Source organism: Hydra viridissima, unplaced genomic scaffold (assembly GCF_058129835.1).
Source record: "Hydra viridissima isolate aposymbiotic clone 2 unplaced genomic scaffold, HvirCarnegie_v1 scaffold_21, whole genome shotgun sequence".
Lineage (NCBI taxonomy): Eukaryota > Metazoa > Cnidaria > Hydrozoa > Anthoathecata > Hydridae > Hydra > Hydra viridissima.
Genome location: NW_028324320.1, coordinates 562222 through 578130, shown reverse-complemented (window position 1 = coordinate 578130; position 15909 = coordinate 562222). Strand labels below are relative to the sequence as shown.

At 20.8% G+C, this 15909-nt stretch overlaps 2 protein-coding genes across 5 annotated transcripts in view; one reads left to right on the top strand and one right to left on the bottom strand.

Annotated features, from left to right (window-relative positions):
* Window positions 1–15909, top strand: part of LOC149876386 (uncharacterized) — a 195896-nt gene that overhangs the window by 552 nt on the left and 179435 nt on the right. Inside the window, exons 1-3 of one of the 4 annotated variants that reach the window (XM_090075421.1) lie at window positions 46–318; window positions 1767–1838; window positions 11139–11267. In XM_090075421.1, the coding sequence (XP_089931547.1) occupies window positions 1777–1838; window positions 11139–11267 (191 nt within the window). In that variant the 5' untranslated portion in view covers window positions 46–318; window positions 1767–1776. Of the gene's footprint in view, window positions 1–45; window positions 319–1766; window positions 1839–8254; window positions 8325–11138; window positions 11268–15909 lie in introns of those variants that run through there. The other 3 variants (XM_090075423.1, XM_090075424.1, XM_090075427.1) reach the window with 3 other exon arrangements.
* LOC149876388 (uncharacterized) overlaps window positions 1–15909 on the bottom strand; it is a 471199-nt gene that overhangs the window by 441495 nt on the left and 13795 nt on the right. The window lies entirely within an intron of this gene.

Here is a 15909-nt window from a genome sequence, read left to right as displayed (position 1 = left end):
TTCTCTAGCTCGGAAGTAGCTCTTTGGTATTCTAAATATTCGGATAATATTATGAGTAAAAAGCAGTTAGAATTCTTTAAAATATTATCTAAAGAGTATTTTTATCGTAATACTAATGACTATAGATTTCTAGTATTTATGAATCCTGGCGGCAAAGTCGCGCTAAAAGATCCTATAAGATATACAAACGCTATATCAGATGGTTATTTGCCGCTAATATCAGATAATATTAAAAAACGTATGATACAGTTAGATGCTAAGATAAAAGAAGTTGAAGCTGGTGCTAATGATAAAGAAAGAATAGAAATGATGTTTCAAGTAATGGAGCCGCCTAATATAAATGATAGTGAAAATAATGATAATAATAATGATAATAATGATAATGATTTTAATTAAATTTATCTATTACTGCTTCTAAACAATAAACAGAAAAAAAATATATATATATATATTTATTTATACATGCTTTTAAAAATAATATTTGTTTTATTTACATTATCTTTAAAATTAGCTAATATTAAATTTGTTATATATGTTAAACATAATAATTGATGAGTTAATATATATTTTAACTCTTTTTTTATAGAATTATATATTTCGCAAAATTTAGTATCATCTGTTAACTTTGGCAGATAATTATCATTAGTAATTTCTCTATAATTTATATATAGCATATAAACTTCATCATTTAATAAATTTCCTCCTAAAGGTTTATATATAACTGTTTCTTTAAACTTAGAGCTAATTTCTGTTAATAGTGTTAAAACAGAATTATTAGATATAGTATTATATACTTTTAATATAAAACAATCTCCTGGATTTATTATATTTTGCGCTATATACCATTCTTGTTTCATTAATTCATACATTGAATCATATCTAGCCATATACTTATTAAAATTATGAAAATTATATGAATCACTGCCGCCATCGCAAGATATAATTTTTAATTTATTATTTATATTTTTATTTAGAAATCCTTCTATAGTTTTATTAACTACATTAGTTTCAAATATATTACCTGATAGTCCTTCTTTATAACCAATCCATCTATCTGGATAATTCTTTAGCAGATTAAAAGAATCAATTATTAAAAAATTATCACCTTTGTAAGCGCTTTGAGCATACCATTCATAATTATTAAAAACATGTTGATATGCTAATATAGACGCTCCAGGTAATTCTGCTATAAATATAGCTAATTCTGGTATAAATCTATGAATTTCTTTTAAGTAGGAATAACATTCATATAATTTAATATACGCTTTAGTTATATAATTATCATTATCAATTTTTATTTTATTATTTTTTAATGTATTTATTATTTCTTTTTTGCGTTCTATTATTCTTTTGTTATGAGTTGTTAAAGCAGAATTATAATCTTTATCATTAATTTTAAATAATCTATTATGTATGTTAAATATATCTTTATTTATATCTTTTTCTGATTTAGACATTATTTTTTCTACAAATTTATGTATAAAATCAGGAAAAGTATTATAAGTAGATGATATCTCAGAAGATATCATTATTTCATCTGATATAAATTCACCACCTTTTAAAGACAAATTATCATTGTCTTTATTAGTGTAAAATTCATTATAATAATTATTATCATTATCATTATCATTATCATTATCATTATAGTCATTTTCATCACTACCTGAAGAAAAATTAAAATAATTATCACCGTAATACATATTAAAAACAAGTATTTTTTTAAATGTTCTAAATATTAAAATTTATTTTTTTTTTGCTAAATTTAGGGGCAAGTACATGTATCACATCTATTACATTCATGATGATCATGATGAGATCCACCATAATATCTATGATAAGTACTATTTACTTTTCCTCCTTTAGATTTTTTCGCTGATGATTTATTTTGATTACTCTTTGTTAAATTACTTTTAGCTGCGGAATTTTTAGCCAGCGAATTTTTAGCTGAAGACTTTTTAACTGCTCCACCATACTGCTGCTGCTGTTGTAGATCATCAGATAATAAATAATTCTGATTATTATATAAATCTGTATTATTTAAGTTAAGACAACTAAAAGTATTATTCAGCATTAATTGCTGCTGTGAAGTAGCATATTGTTGCTGATTTTGGTTATAATCTGTTAAGAAAATACTCTTGTTTGTAGTACTATACATTATTAGTGTATTTAAATAATACAAAAATAAATTTTTTTATATATTTTTTATTTGCGGCTTTAATGCAGAGAAAAAATTAGGTATTTTGTTGAAAAACAAAATAATAATAATTGCTAATGTTATTAAAATCATAATAATAATAATAATTTTAAAAAACTTATTAAAATCAATAAAAAAACACATATATTTATTATCCCACATTTTTTTAATTAAATCATTACTTTCGTTAGCCGAATAATATTTTTTATTTAAACTAATATTAACAGCATTGTGTAAATCATTTATTAAATTTTTTAAATCTTGTTTAGTATTTATATTATTTTCAATCAATATATTATCTAAATTAGCGGCAAAATTTTGCGCACAGACGCAATTTCTAGGTAGTATATATTTATATGATTTTATATTATCAAGCCAAGCTTTCTTAGTAGCGTAATCTAAAATATCTGGAGCGCTATCAGCAAGTAAATGTAAACTAATCCATACATGCGGACCATATACTTCAGCTGAATTATTATTATTTTTATTTAATAGGAACATTTTTATTTTTCTTATTTAAAATGGAACAAATAAAAAATGAAGTAGATAATAGAGAAATACTTAGATCTCATTTTATTGCAAATTATAAAAACAGTTTTGACTATATATTTAATAGATTGTACATAGATGATTATTATAAAAAACCAGCTTATACAGAATATATATTAAATAGTAGTACTAATACTAATGTTCCTAAATTTACAAAAAATACATATCCTCTCACTTTAAAGCAAACTGATATTCTATATAGCAATAAACCATACAGAGAAATAATAGCAGATATTAGACATAAAAAAAAGGCAGATTTTATTTGGGGGCGGTAATAAAAACAATATTATATTTTTAATCTAAATTTGAATAAAAATTATATTATAAACAATTAAAATATAATTATTTAAAATGGAACGAATAGAAAATGAAAATATCACTAATAATAGCGAAATTTCATTAGATGATATTTCAAAAAATAAAACTAATATTGAAGTTCCACTTACAAAACAAGATTCAGTGGAAAATGTTTCTATTTTAGAGGCAAAAGAAAATATTTCTGCTGATAATAATTTAATTAAATTAGTTGTAAATTCATCTACTGATGATTTAACTAATAATAAATCTGCAGCAAAAGAAAATATTTCTGCTGATAATAATTTAATTAAATTAGTTGTAAATTCATCTACTGATGATTTAACTAATAATAAATCTGCAGCAAAAGAAAATATTTCTGCTGATAATAATTTAATTAAATTAGTTGTAAATTCATCTACTGATGATTTAACTAATAATAAATCTGCAGCAAAAGAAAATATTTCTGCTGATAATAATTTAATTAAATTAGTTGTAAATTCATCTACTGATGATTTAACTAATAATAAATCTGCAGCAAAAGAAAATATTTCTGCTGATAATAATTTAATTAAATTAGTTGTAAATTCATCTACTGATGATTTAACTAATAATAAATCTGCAGCAAAAGAAAATATTTCTGCTGATGATTTAACTAAAAATACATCTGAAGTAAAAAAAACTTTAGAGAAAGTATTTAGCTACAGACATACTACAACTTTAACTGATAATTACGATTTCTTTGTTAATAAATTAATGTATTATATGTCAGTATGTAATGATTTAATAAAAAATGAAGAAGAAAATATTAAACTTAATAAACGAGAATGTAATGAAAAAGATTTCTTATATTTTAAAGACAGATTTAATATTATACTATCTAAATTTTTCATTTATTATGTTTTAGATAGTAAATTTAGCTTTATTGATTTTATTGAATATATAGATGAATTCAGCGATAAATGGAATAAAAATATTTTAATGAATATATCTATTTTAAATAATCTAGATTTATATAAAATATATAATGCATATAAAGAATGTCTTAATAATAAAAAAGAAAATATTATAGCTAATATATCTGATATGCTTAAAAATACAAAAAAGATAATTTATAAATTATCTCCTATTTCCGCTAAAGAAGATATGATTTATGTTTTTAAAAATGAAAATTTAATTAAATATGATTACATATTAAAAAATGAAAATAATATGGGAAAGGATAATTATAATAAATATATTGAAACAAAAGATGATAAATTTATGAGCAGAAGATCATTAGAAAATTGTATCTTAGATTATATTTATAGTAGTACTGGTATTTTTAATAATAATGAAATTAATGATATTATTAGTTTTGAAACTAGTAAAAAAGATGGAGTTGAAGTTATTAAAACATTTAAAACTAAAGAAGATTTAATTTACTCGCTTATTAAATGTTGTACTTTAATTAGCAAGTATTTTGGAGAAAAAGAAGATAATAAATATTTTAATAGTAAATACTCTGATTTTTATATAAATTTAGATTATTTAATGTATAGAATTTTAGTTGATGTTGATTTTAATTTTATACATTATTTTATTTCAATGAATGGCATTGGAAAATCTAAATGGATTAAAGATTTATTCGGCGATAGAAGTTTTAAAACAAGAGTTACTAATATATTAGAAACAAAAAAATCAATTAATCCAAAAGTATATAAATCTTTTATTAAAGCTATTTCAGAATACGATTTTATTTTAGAAAGTATTAGACATTATAATTCACCAAATGAAACAAATAAAGAAATTGAAGAAAAAGAAAAGAAAAATTTTATTACAAGAGAACCAAATGGTAAAGCTGTTTATACAATAGATTTAGATAAAATAAATAAAATTGTAGAAAAATTTAAAGTAAAATTATCTGCTCGAGAGTATAATCATTTTAAAACATTTTTAGCTAATATGCAAGTACAAACTGATAAAAGTATTTCTATCAGATTTTTAAATGAGTGTGTTAAAAATATATATATGATTGTAATTGATAATTACTTTAATGAAAATAAAAAATAATATATAAAATATATATAAATAATTTACTTAAATTTTATTTTTTTTGTTTCTAGCTAAAATGACTTTGCAGTATATACCAAAGTTAAGCAAAATAGTAGTAGATATTAATGACTACAGAGAAATTTCTATTAAATCTAATAATTATTTTATAGTAATTGATAGCAGAGAAAAAAAACTAATTTATGCTGCTAGTATTTTACTAAGTAAAAATACAGATAAAATATTAAATTTTATAACAGCTCAATTAATATATGGAGATATACATTTATGTTATATAGACGATTCAGGAGTTATTACTATAGTTGCGATAATAGAACGTAAAACGTCTAAAGATTTTACTTCAAGCATAAAAGATAAAAGACTAAATAATATTAAATTATTATCGGATTACTGCAGTATTAATAATATTATTCCGTTTTTACTTTTAGAGGGTGTAAATAAATTATATCCAAAAGCGCCAAAATGGGAAGATAAAAATTTAATATGCAAAACTTATACAAATAAAATAAATGATATGTCTATAAGAATGTCTTTATTACAATTAGTTGTCAAATATAACATTAAACTTTTACTGTCTAGTTCACAATTCGACTCTATTATACAACTTTCCGCATTGTTTAAATACTTAGTCGCTACTACTAATAGTTTAGCAAAAAATAATAATAAAGAAATATTTAACATATATAGCAAAAAAAAAGAAATATCTATGATATCAGAATTAGAAACTACAAATATTTATGAAAATTTTAAAATATGGCGGGTAAAACAAAATAAAAAAGCTATAAATAATATATTTAACTGCTTTGAACGCGGCAAAAATAATATTAATAATAATTTTTTTATTACTTTATTGTCATTCAATGATGAAGGTATTATGTTAAATTACACTAACGATTGTTGTAATTTAATTAATTATTATATAATTAATTATAACCATTATATTGATAATAAGCTGTTTTTTCGAGAACAATTAATAGATGGTTATTATAATATTATATTTTACTCTAATATTAATAATAAACTAAATATAAAAAAAACCACTATAAATAATTTCTGCTTAACTTTAGCTAATAATATTTATGAAGTATATGCTATTAATAGTGAAAATTTTTATAATACTAGTATCTTTTCATATAATAATAATTTAAATATTTATAATGATTTAATTAAATTAGTTATTATAGATAAATTAGGTATAGCAGCTTTAATTAATATTGATATATTATACTCTGCAAGTAATAGCGAAAATAAAAATATAAATAATATAAAGAATATAACAGCAGATTTAATTTATCAGCAGTATTTAAATAAAGAATTTATACTTGATCCATTTAATACAATATATATTAATAATGATATTATATACTGTATTTTTAGCGCGGATTTTATAGTTAGTGATTTTTTTAGTATATTATATTATTTTCTTATAAAAACAAAACTAATTAAAGATTATAATAATATAGACGAATGTAGATTAGTATTAAATAAAAAACATTCTATTAACTGCATTTATAATAATAATATAAATATAACATGTATTTGCGAGTTAATTATAAATTTATCTGTATTAATATTTAACAATAATAGAGATAAAATAAATTTTCTGCTAAACAGTATAAATAATAATAATATAAATATAGTTAATCATAATGTTTTTTGCGGAGTAATAATTAATAAATGCTTATGCGGTCAAGAATAAATATATTACTACTCTTCTTCTTTAGATAAACCTGCTAAAAATCTCCCATTTTCGTAATCTTCTGGTTCATCTTTTCTAAAATCTAAATCTTCATTATCTTCTTCATTTATTAAATTATCTTTATTTTCTTCTTCTTCGATAAATTCATTTGAAGAATCTTCTAAATTAGCAGAAGTATTATTATTATCTTCATCGTCATTATTGAATAGATTATTATTATATTTGTCGTTATTTGACAGCTTTTTATTATATACTTTTGTATATTTAATATAATTATTATAAATAACTTTAATGGTATAAATTAAAATTTTAAGATTTAATTTTGATATAACAAAAGCAAAAATATTATATATAACGCCTTTTAAATACATTATAAAGAAATTCATATCTTGAAATATATTATTATCATTACTTGCTAATATTATATTATTAAAATTACATATTTCATTTTTTTCTATTATTATATCTTTTATAATTTTCCGCTTTGATTCATCTTCATTATTATAAAAACTATTTTTTATTATATTTAATATTTCTTTCTCATCATCATCATCTGTTAAAGTGTTTTTATTTAATATTCTACTTAAAATTCTAATTAAATATAGAATAACAGAAATAAGATAATTATCATCGTTAATTATTTTATCAAACATAGATTTAATATTTTTATTTTCATTTAATATTTTTTCTAGCAGTTTAGAGTTTGTATTATTTTTTAATATAATATCACGTACTATATTTTTTTTCTCAATATAGTATTTTTGATTTAAATCATTATTTGTATTTGTTTGTTTTATTATAGCCATTACTTGTTTATCTAATTTATCTTTATATTTATTATAGTAGTTAACAGCAGTAGTAGAATTAATGTCCCAATTACTGATATAGCCGCATGCTGAACATTCTATATTATTTGATGAATAAGTATGAGATATATTAACAGGGCAGAATTTTTTTATTTTTGCTAAAAATTGTTTAACTTTTATAATATTTATTATTTTATCTAAGTTAGTAGAGTATTTTTCTATATTTTTATAGTCCCAGCCGCAAACACTGCATTTAATAATACCATTATTATCTCGTTTAAAATCATGTTTATCGCCGTTTAAATCATATAATATATATAAAGGCGGTTTAATATTATTTTTATATTTATTAGAATTTATCACATTATAATCGAAATAATAATAATCTTTATTAATAAGAATAAAATCTTTTTGATAGTTTTTTGGGTATATATTTATTATATTATATACATCTTTATTTGTTATCATGCTGTTGAAAAATAAATCTCCATCTATTTTTGCATCATAATCTAAAGCAACAAAAATTCTTTTATCTGGAATTAAATAATTCCACTTTATATTTAATCCTATTCTATTATTTTGTCTTAATTTATTAGTTTTGCTGTTTTTAATGTAATTTAATATAATACCTATATTAGAATGAATATTAGTTATAGCTTCATTATATATTTGCGAGTATTCTACAGCATGTGTGTTTTTATTAAGAGATATAAATTGATTGTACATGTTAGTAAGTATATCATATATATTACCAGTTATATCTAGCAGTATTATAAAGCCTCCTTTAGTAGTTTTTAATTTTTTGCTAAGTATATTAATAAAAGCAGCGCAGTATATCATAGCGAAAATATTTAATACGTCATTTTTCATTTCATTAGATAATATATTATTTTTTAAATAATTTTGCAAATTAGTTTGTGTTATTTGATATATGCAGGGTATACACATATCAATAACATCTTTTTTGGTTAAAATAGTTTCATTTGTAGTTATAGATGGTAGTCTAATATATATATTAATATATTTATATATTAATTTATATAATTTATCATCTGCCATTTCTTTATATATATAGTCGTCTAAAGAGTAATATTCCATAGATTGCATACTATCATAATCAAATAATTCTGATTTACATATTTTACATACAGCTGTTTTTTGTTTTCTGTTATATATAATATAATTACTAATAGCGTTTTTTTTATTAAATTCGCTATCATCTATCATTTTAAGTAGTATTATATTATGAGGACATATCATGTTTTCACCGCATGAATTGCATATTATCATTTGCTCGCGATTATACATATTATCATAATAATCTTCTAATTTCTTTGCATTTTTCTTTATATTAAATTTAGAAGTTTTATTTGAATACATTATATTATAAATTAATAATTTATGCGGGCAGGAAATTTCTATAGATGATGTTTGGTCGATTTTTGTAAATTTTTCTAAATAATCATTTATTTTTTGCTTTATAGATTCGCTAAAATTAGTATCATCATATATATTTAAATAATATTCATTTAATATGTTTTTAATTATATCAATATTATTAGAGTTTTTATATTCTTTTTTTCTTGATTCCGCGACGCTTTTGATATCGTCATAATTCATTACAATATCAAAATATTTGCCCTCCATTAAAGAATTTATATCTGAGTTAATACCAATTTTATAATTTTTTATTTTATGCATTGAATTAATAATATTAATTATTGTTTTTGTTATTCCTATTTCATTTAATTTAATATTATATTCTTCATTTGCAGAAATATTTATAATTTTAATATTTTTATCAGCGAATTGCTTTAAATTTTTCACTATTTCTTTATTATTTTCATTTCTAATAAGAATATGTCTTAATTCTTCATATTCTTTATCATTTTCATTGCAGACATCTTTAAAGTTAACTATAATATACTTTGAACCAAATTTAATATTTTTAATCTGTGTATACTTTCTATTATCATCAAGTATTATACCATAACCATCTCTTAATGGAAATGATGCTTCTTCTTTAAATTTAAAGCAGGGTATTAAAGATGTTTCATTTATATTAACACAAGTATTATAAAATTCCGCTAACTCAGATTTAATATCGCCAAATACATCTACTAAACGAGAGTATATGTCTGCTATATTTTTTATATTTTTATATTTTAAATAATATGGTTGTATAGTTTTATGATTTAAATTATTTATAGAAGTAGATATACTAGTATTTACTGTTATTACAAAATCTTCTTCTTCCATTTTTTTTTTATTTAATGCAAAGAAGAATATATATGATATAAATTTATTACTATTAAAAAAATAAAAAAAAATATACGTTAAAAAAAAATTCTTTTAAATTTAAAAATATTAATTGTTTAAATAAATATTTAGCACTTCTATTGATTTTTCTCCATAGTCGTCATAAATTCTACATATAAATTCATTTATCATTCTTCTATAATCTATTATCAATTTCAAGGCAGAATTATTATCTATTATAATAGGTATATCTGTATTTTCTGTGTGTTTTTTATCTATAGTATATATATCAAATATATCTACATAATAATAATAATTACCAGAATTATTTTTAGCAGCGATTTTGCTATATTCTTTTAGTTTATTAGTAATAATACTTAACAGATTTACTTTTATTTTATTATCAGTAGCGGCGTTTTTTGATTCTATATAATCTTTATCTTCTATCATTAGAGAATTTAGTTCTTTTATATTAATTTCCTCATAATTATTAGTATTTATATAAAGCGGCTTAAAATAAAGCGGCGATATAATTAAATTTAAAAAAAGTATATTCATTATTTTTACATCAACTATAATACCATATAATTTATCATCTGCTTTTATAGCAGCTAATTTTTCTAATATTATTCCCCATTCTTTATATTTTTCTATATATTTTTTATTAAATTTTTGAATACCTGTTATATACATATATATTTGATCATTTTTATCACGAGCAGTTATATTATTAAAACTACATATACCTATATCGTTTTTAATATCTGAATTTAATTTAAAATTACATATTATACTATTAACATTAAAATTAGCAGCTTTATATTTAAATTTAATTGAAACATTTGTTATAATATCATCATCATGTAATAAAGATCTATTTGTTTCTGTTATTTCTAATATATCAATACATACATTATTATTTATTATTTTATCTAAAAATAAATCATATATTTTTTTTTCTATAAAGTCTTTACTGTTTGTTTTAAAATCTATATCTGTAATTAAGTTAACAATTAATTTGCAGGTATAATACTCGTCATTGATGCTAAGTGATGTCATTTCTTTATTATATACTAAAATATATCAATTTTTATTAATTTCGCTTAAAACTTTATTGTATAATTCATATTTATCTGTTTTGTCGACTAAAATTGATACATTTAATAAAGGCATATACTCATAAATATTTATTTCGCCGTTTTCAGCAGTAGTATAAAAGAATTTTCGCTCTATGTTATCTATTTTAACAATTATAGAAGAGCCTTTTTTCTTTACCTTTTCATAGGCTATACATGGAGATGGCGACTCAACGTCGAGAAATATATCATCAGTATATAGCGGCATATTATTTGACTGGCAGCCAAAGCAGCTATATTTTTTATTGTCGCAGTTTATTGAAGCTTCTTTTAAAGCAGTAAGGAAAGTTTCGTGTATGTTAAAATCTTTTATATTTCTAATATACATTAGATACTCACGAGTACCCTTTTTTTCATCTTCTAGGCGTGGACAGTTGAGTATATATATATTCCACTGAACATCGCTAATATTTGTAGGAATAGCTGATACAAGAATAACTACTTTAACTATTCTATCTTGTTTAGGCATATCTGCTAATGAGCCTGGCCTAATAGCTCTTTTATATATCTGAATTTCGGAGCTTTTAGTTTGTGGCGGTGAAAACATAATAACTAAAGTAGCATTCATAAAATTATAACCAACTTCACCTACAGTACTTATTATAACAACTTTTAATAGATCGCATTTTATATTGTCTCTAGAATTTGCTATTTTCATTATTTGTTCTCTTTTTTCCATTTTTGTTTCACCTATTAATACTCCAAATTTAATATTATTTTCATTTAATACGCGTATTAATTCTGGCAGTATAGAGTGCCTTGTTATATATATTATAGCCATACGTTTTGTAGCCTTTACATAATCTATTGTTTTACTATATTTTTCTTTAACACCCGATATACATAAATTAAAGCTTTCATTAGAAGCAGAAATGTTAACTTTTTTGCCATATTTAACTGTAAATTCGCGCGAATCAGTTATAGGTGCTTTATCTTCTCTGCTCTGGCGAATTTCAATCATTCTATATGTCATATAAGTAGAAAATTCTTTGTCGCTCATAGTGCATAAATCAATATCAGGTCCTTCTAAATTTGGTATATCTACTGTTTCTTCCTCTGATGGAGTATAATATATAAGTCCATAAAGTCGCCGCATAAAAAGTTCTTTATTATTTATACTGCCGTCATTTTTAGTAAAAATAACTTTAAAGTCTTCAAATGTTTCAGGTATTAAAGGATTATAACGTCCGCCAGTATCTACAGCTAATGTGTTTAAAAATTTTAGCTCAAAAGGATCATTTTTTATAGGTGTGCCAGTAAAAAAGTAAATTCTATTAGTTGCATTAAGTTTTTTTAAAAATTCGTAAAATAAGTTAGCATAAATCGATCCATGAACAGTTTTATGAAATAAAGCATCGCATTCATCTACAATAAAAAGTTTATTGTTTATATACTTTATATTTCTATTATTTTTATCTGTCAGAATTTTTTCTAGTTTAATTCTAATTTCTAAATCACTTAATGATTCTTCATTTTCAATCATCATTTGCTTATATGAGTCGCTTTTAGATAATGAGATAAATTTAACATTTTTATTCATATAATTTTCTACATTTTGTATTCCTTTTTTACCAAATTTAGGTATCATTTGCATTAAAACTCTTTTAACATACTCATGTTGAGTTTTATGTATTAAGGCGAATGTAGTTTTACCTATAGCGGCGGCATTTGCTATCATAGGTGTATATGTAAATGTTTTACCTGAACCACATTCCATATAAGCTAATAATCCTTTACTATTTTTAATTTGATACTTGCGAGTAAACTCATAAAGAAGAAATTGATGAAATAGTAAAGTTGTATCTAAACCTGGTTCTCTTCTAATACTGTTTATTATTTCATTTATTCGTGTAAACATATTAGTAACATTAGATTCTATTAAAATTAATTTTTTCTTTGATATTTCTTTCTCTTTAGAGTCATTATTATTATAATTATCATTATTATCAGTCATTTTAATATAAATAAAATATATATATATATTAATTTATTTAAATTTATTAATTAATTATATTAAAAATATAGTTATTAAGCAAAAAAATGAATAAAGATAATAATATTACAGATTATATAAAAGAACTTAAAAAATTAGAATTAACTGATTATTGTTTTATAAATCCTACTATAATAAACTATAATAAATTAAATGATTTTAGTTTATCATCGTCTATAATAGCTTATAATGACTTAATCGAACTAATTAAAAAAACAAATGGAAATAATAATATTATTACAAATTTATGTAAATTTGTAAAACATAATATTAATTGGGATGAAAATGAAAAAAAACTTATATGTGAATGTTATCAAATAAAAGAACACATTATAGAAAAAACAATAGAACTATTTAAAAAAAATATTAAATGTGGAAATGAAAATATTGAATATATGAAAACTATATATAAGAATATATTAGATAAAATGAAAAAAAATGATTTTACAGAAATTTGTTATTGTTTAGATTTAAGATATTTAATAAAAAATATAAATTTTAAGCATTCTAATTGTAATTATAATTGTAATGATTATGAAAAGAATGCTAATAATAATTGTTATAGATGTATATATTTATCAATACTTGATTTAATTAGATATTATAAAGTAAAATTTATAATATTTGAATTATATAAATTTAACGGAAATAATAAAAATTGTGATTATAATTTATCAACTATGTGGAGCAATATTATAAAAGAATTTCAAAATTGTATAAATATAGCTTTTTTTAATAATTGTAATGATAGTTGTTTAATTGAAAAATTAATTTATAATAAAATAAAACCTTTATTGAGTAAATTTGTAGCAGCATATTATTATCTTATTACTTTGTTTATAAGATTAGTATATACTATATACTATGAATACTACTATACAGATAATAGTAATAATTATTATAAATTTCTAGAATCTTTTCAAATATATATATCTAAAACATTTAATAATTTAAATTCTATATTGGATTGTTTGTTTGCTACATCTAATGATCTAAGATATAAATTTTTAGATATTTTTTCACCGCAAAAAACAGAATATAAAGAAAAATTTTTTTCTTTTGCAGAATATAGTAATAATAATTTCAAAGAACTTAGATCGCTTTTATTAAGCAAACAATTTAAAGAAATTATTGCAGAAGAATTAAAAAAATACTAAATAAATTAATTAAATTAAAAAAAAATATTAATAATATTAATATTAATATATTATTTATACTAAATTAAAATCTTGGCAAAAAAAAATATTAATATTAATATATTATTTTTTTATACGTGGTTAATATTTAAATAAATAAAAAAAAATTAATTAAATTTAATATAAATTATATATATATTAATTTTTCACCCAATGCGCGCTATATAATTCTAATTTATTTAAACTATTGTTATACTTATATAATAATAATATACTATTATTATCTTCATCAAAATATGTTACACTTATATTTTCTACACTAAATACAACACAAGCGTATTTTATATTTCTTTCTTTGCTTTTTATATTTTGCATATGTTTATTTATATTAATGAATATTTTTATATCTTCTTTTGATGGTAGCGCTGATGCATTAGGATGTGTGTGCCAAAAAAATCTGAAATGTTCTTCGTCGTCATGCGCTGGAAAACATATAATTGATTTTACTGATGATGAATCATCGCCAAACATAAATACATCGCATAATATTAGCGACTTGTCATTAGTTGTTTTTTTATAGGCTAAAGTGCCTGAATATTCTACTTTCATTTTATTTAGAAAAGTAAATAAATAATTTAAGTTTATGTAATTATAAAAAAAATTTATCTCTTCTAAATCTAGAATATTTGTCATTAAAATAGTGTTTATATAATTTTAAATAGTATAAATAAATATTATAAGTTTTTCTCAATAACAAAAGAGAGATAATGTTAGCATTATTTTTCCTGCCTGAATGTAAATTTTATAATAGTCGCGTAAATAAAAATATACAAATAGATGATATTTTATATAATAAAAACGATAAATGGGAGCAAAATTTAATATCATTCAAGGAAGCTTTAAATGAATTAATGGATGATTTATCTGCTAATACTTATGGATTTGAACTAAAAGATGAATATAAATCAAAAGGATCAAACAGATTTAATAAAACACTAACAACTTTACATAATGATTTAAAAACCGCTAATGAAAAGTATACTGTAAGAGATATAATCAAAGGATTGCGCAAAATTTGCTATAAAGATATTATTAAAGGCGGCAGTAAAGATAATAGAACTATAAATCAGGTTATTTTAAAAATAATAGATGATTATAGGCATGAATATGGGTATGATCCTGATATATTTTATATAAACGATGAGTTAAAAAAAATATGCGCAGATGAAAAAATATCATTAAAGTTTATGGATAATAATAATGCTATTAAACTAATAAAAATATTACTAGGTATTGATGCTAAAGAGTTTAAAGATAATAGCGAAAATGAAGAAATTATAACTGCTAAATATAAAACAAGTGATGATCTTATCAATATATTCTGCAAATTAGCAAGTAAATATAATAATAACTTATATAATAATGATATTAATAATATTAATTTAATAAGTGAATCAAAGAAAAAAGATATTATAAATAGTGTATTAAATATATATGGTAAATCTACTATAGGTGAATTATTACATACTTCAGCGGCGTTTAATAGAGATGCGCGGAAATTTGACGATAAACAGATAATAAAAGTAGAGAAATTTTTCTATAAATTACCTGCTTTAAGATCGTCTAGAGAATGGCTAACAAATATAACAATAGATTCTATATTATTTAGATTTTCTATACAGTATCCACACTATTATCCGTTAAAAACATCGCCGCAGAATTATATGGATTGTCCTAATGATACTCTAAATGATTTTAGTTTACGCGACGCTATAAAGAAAAATATATCTA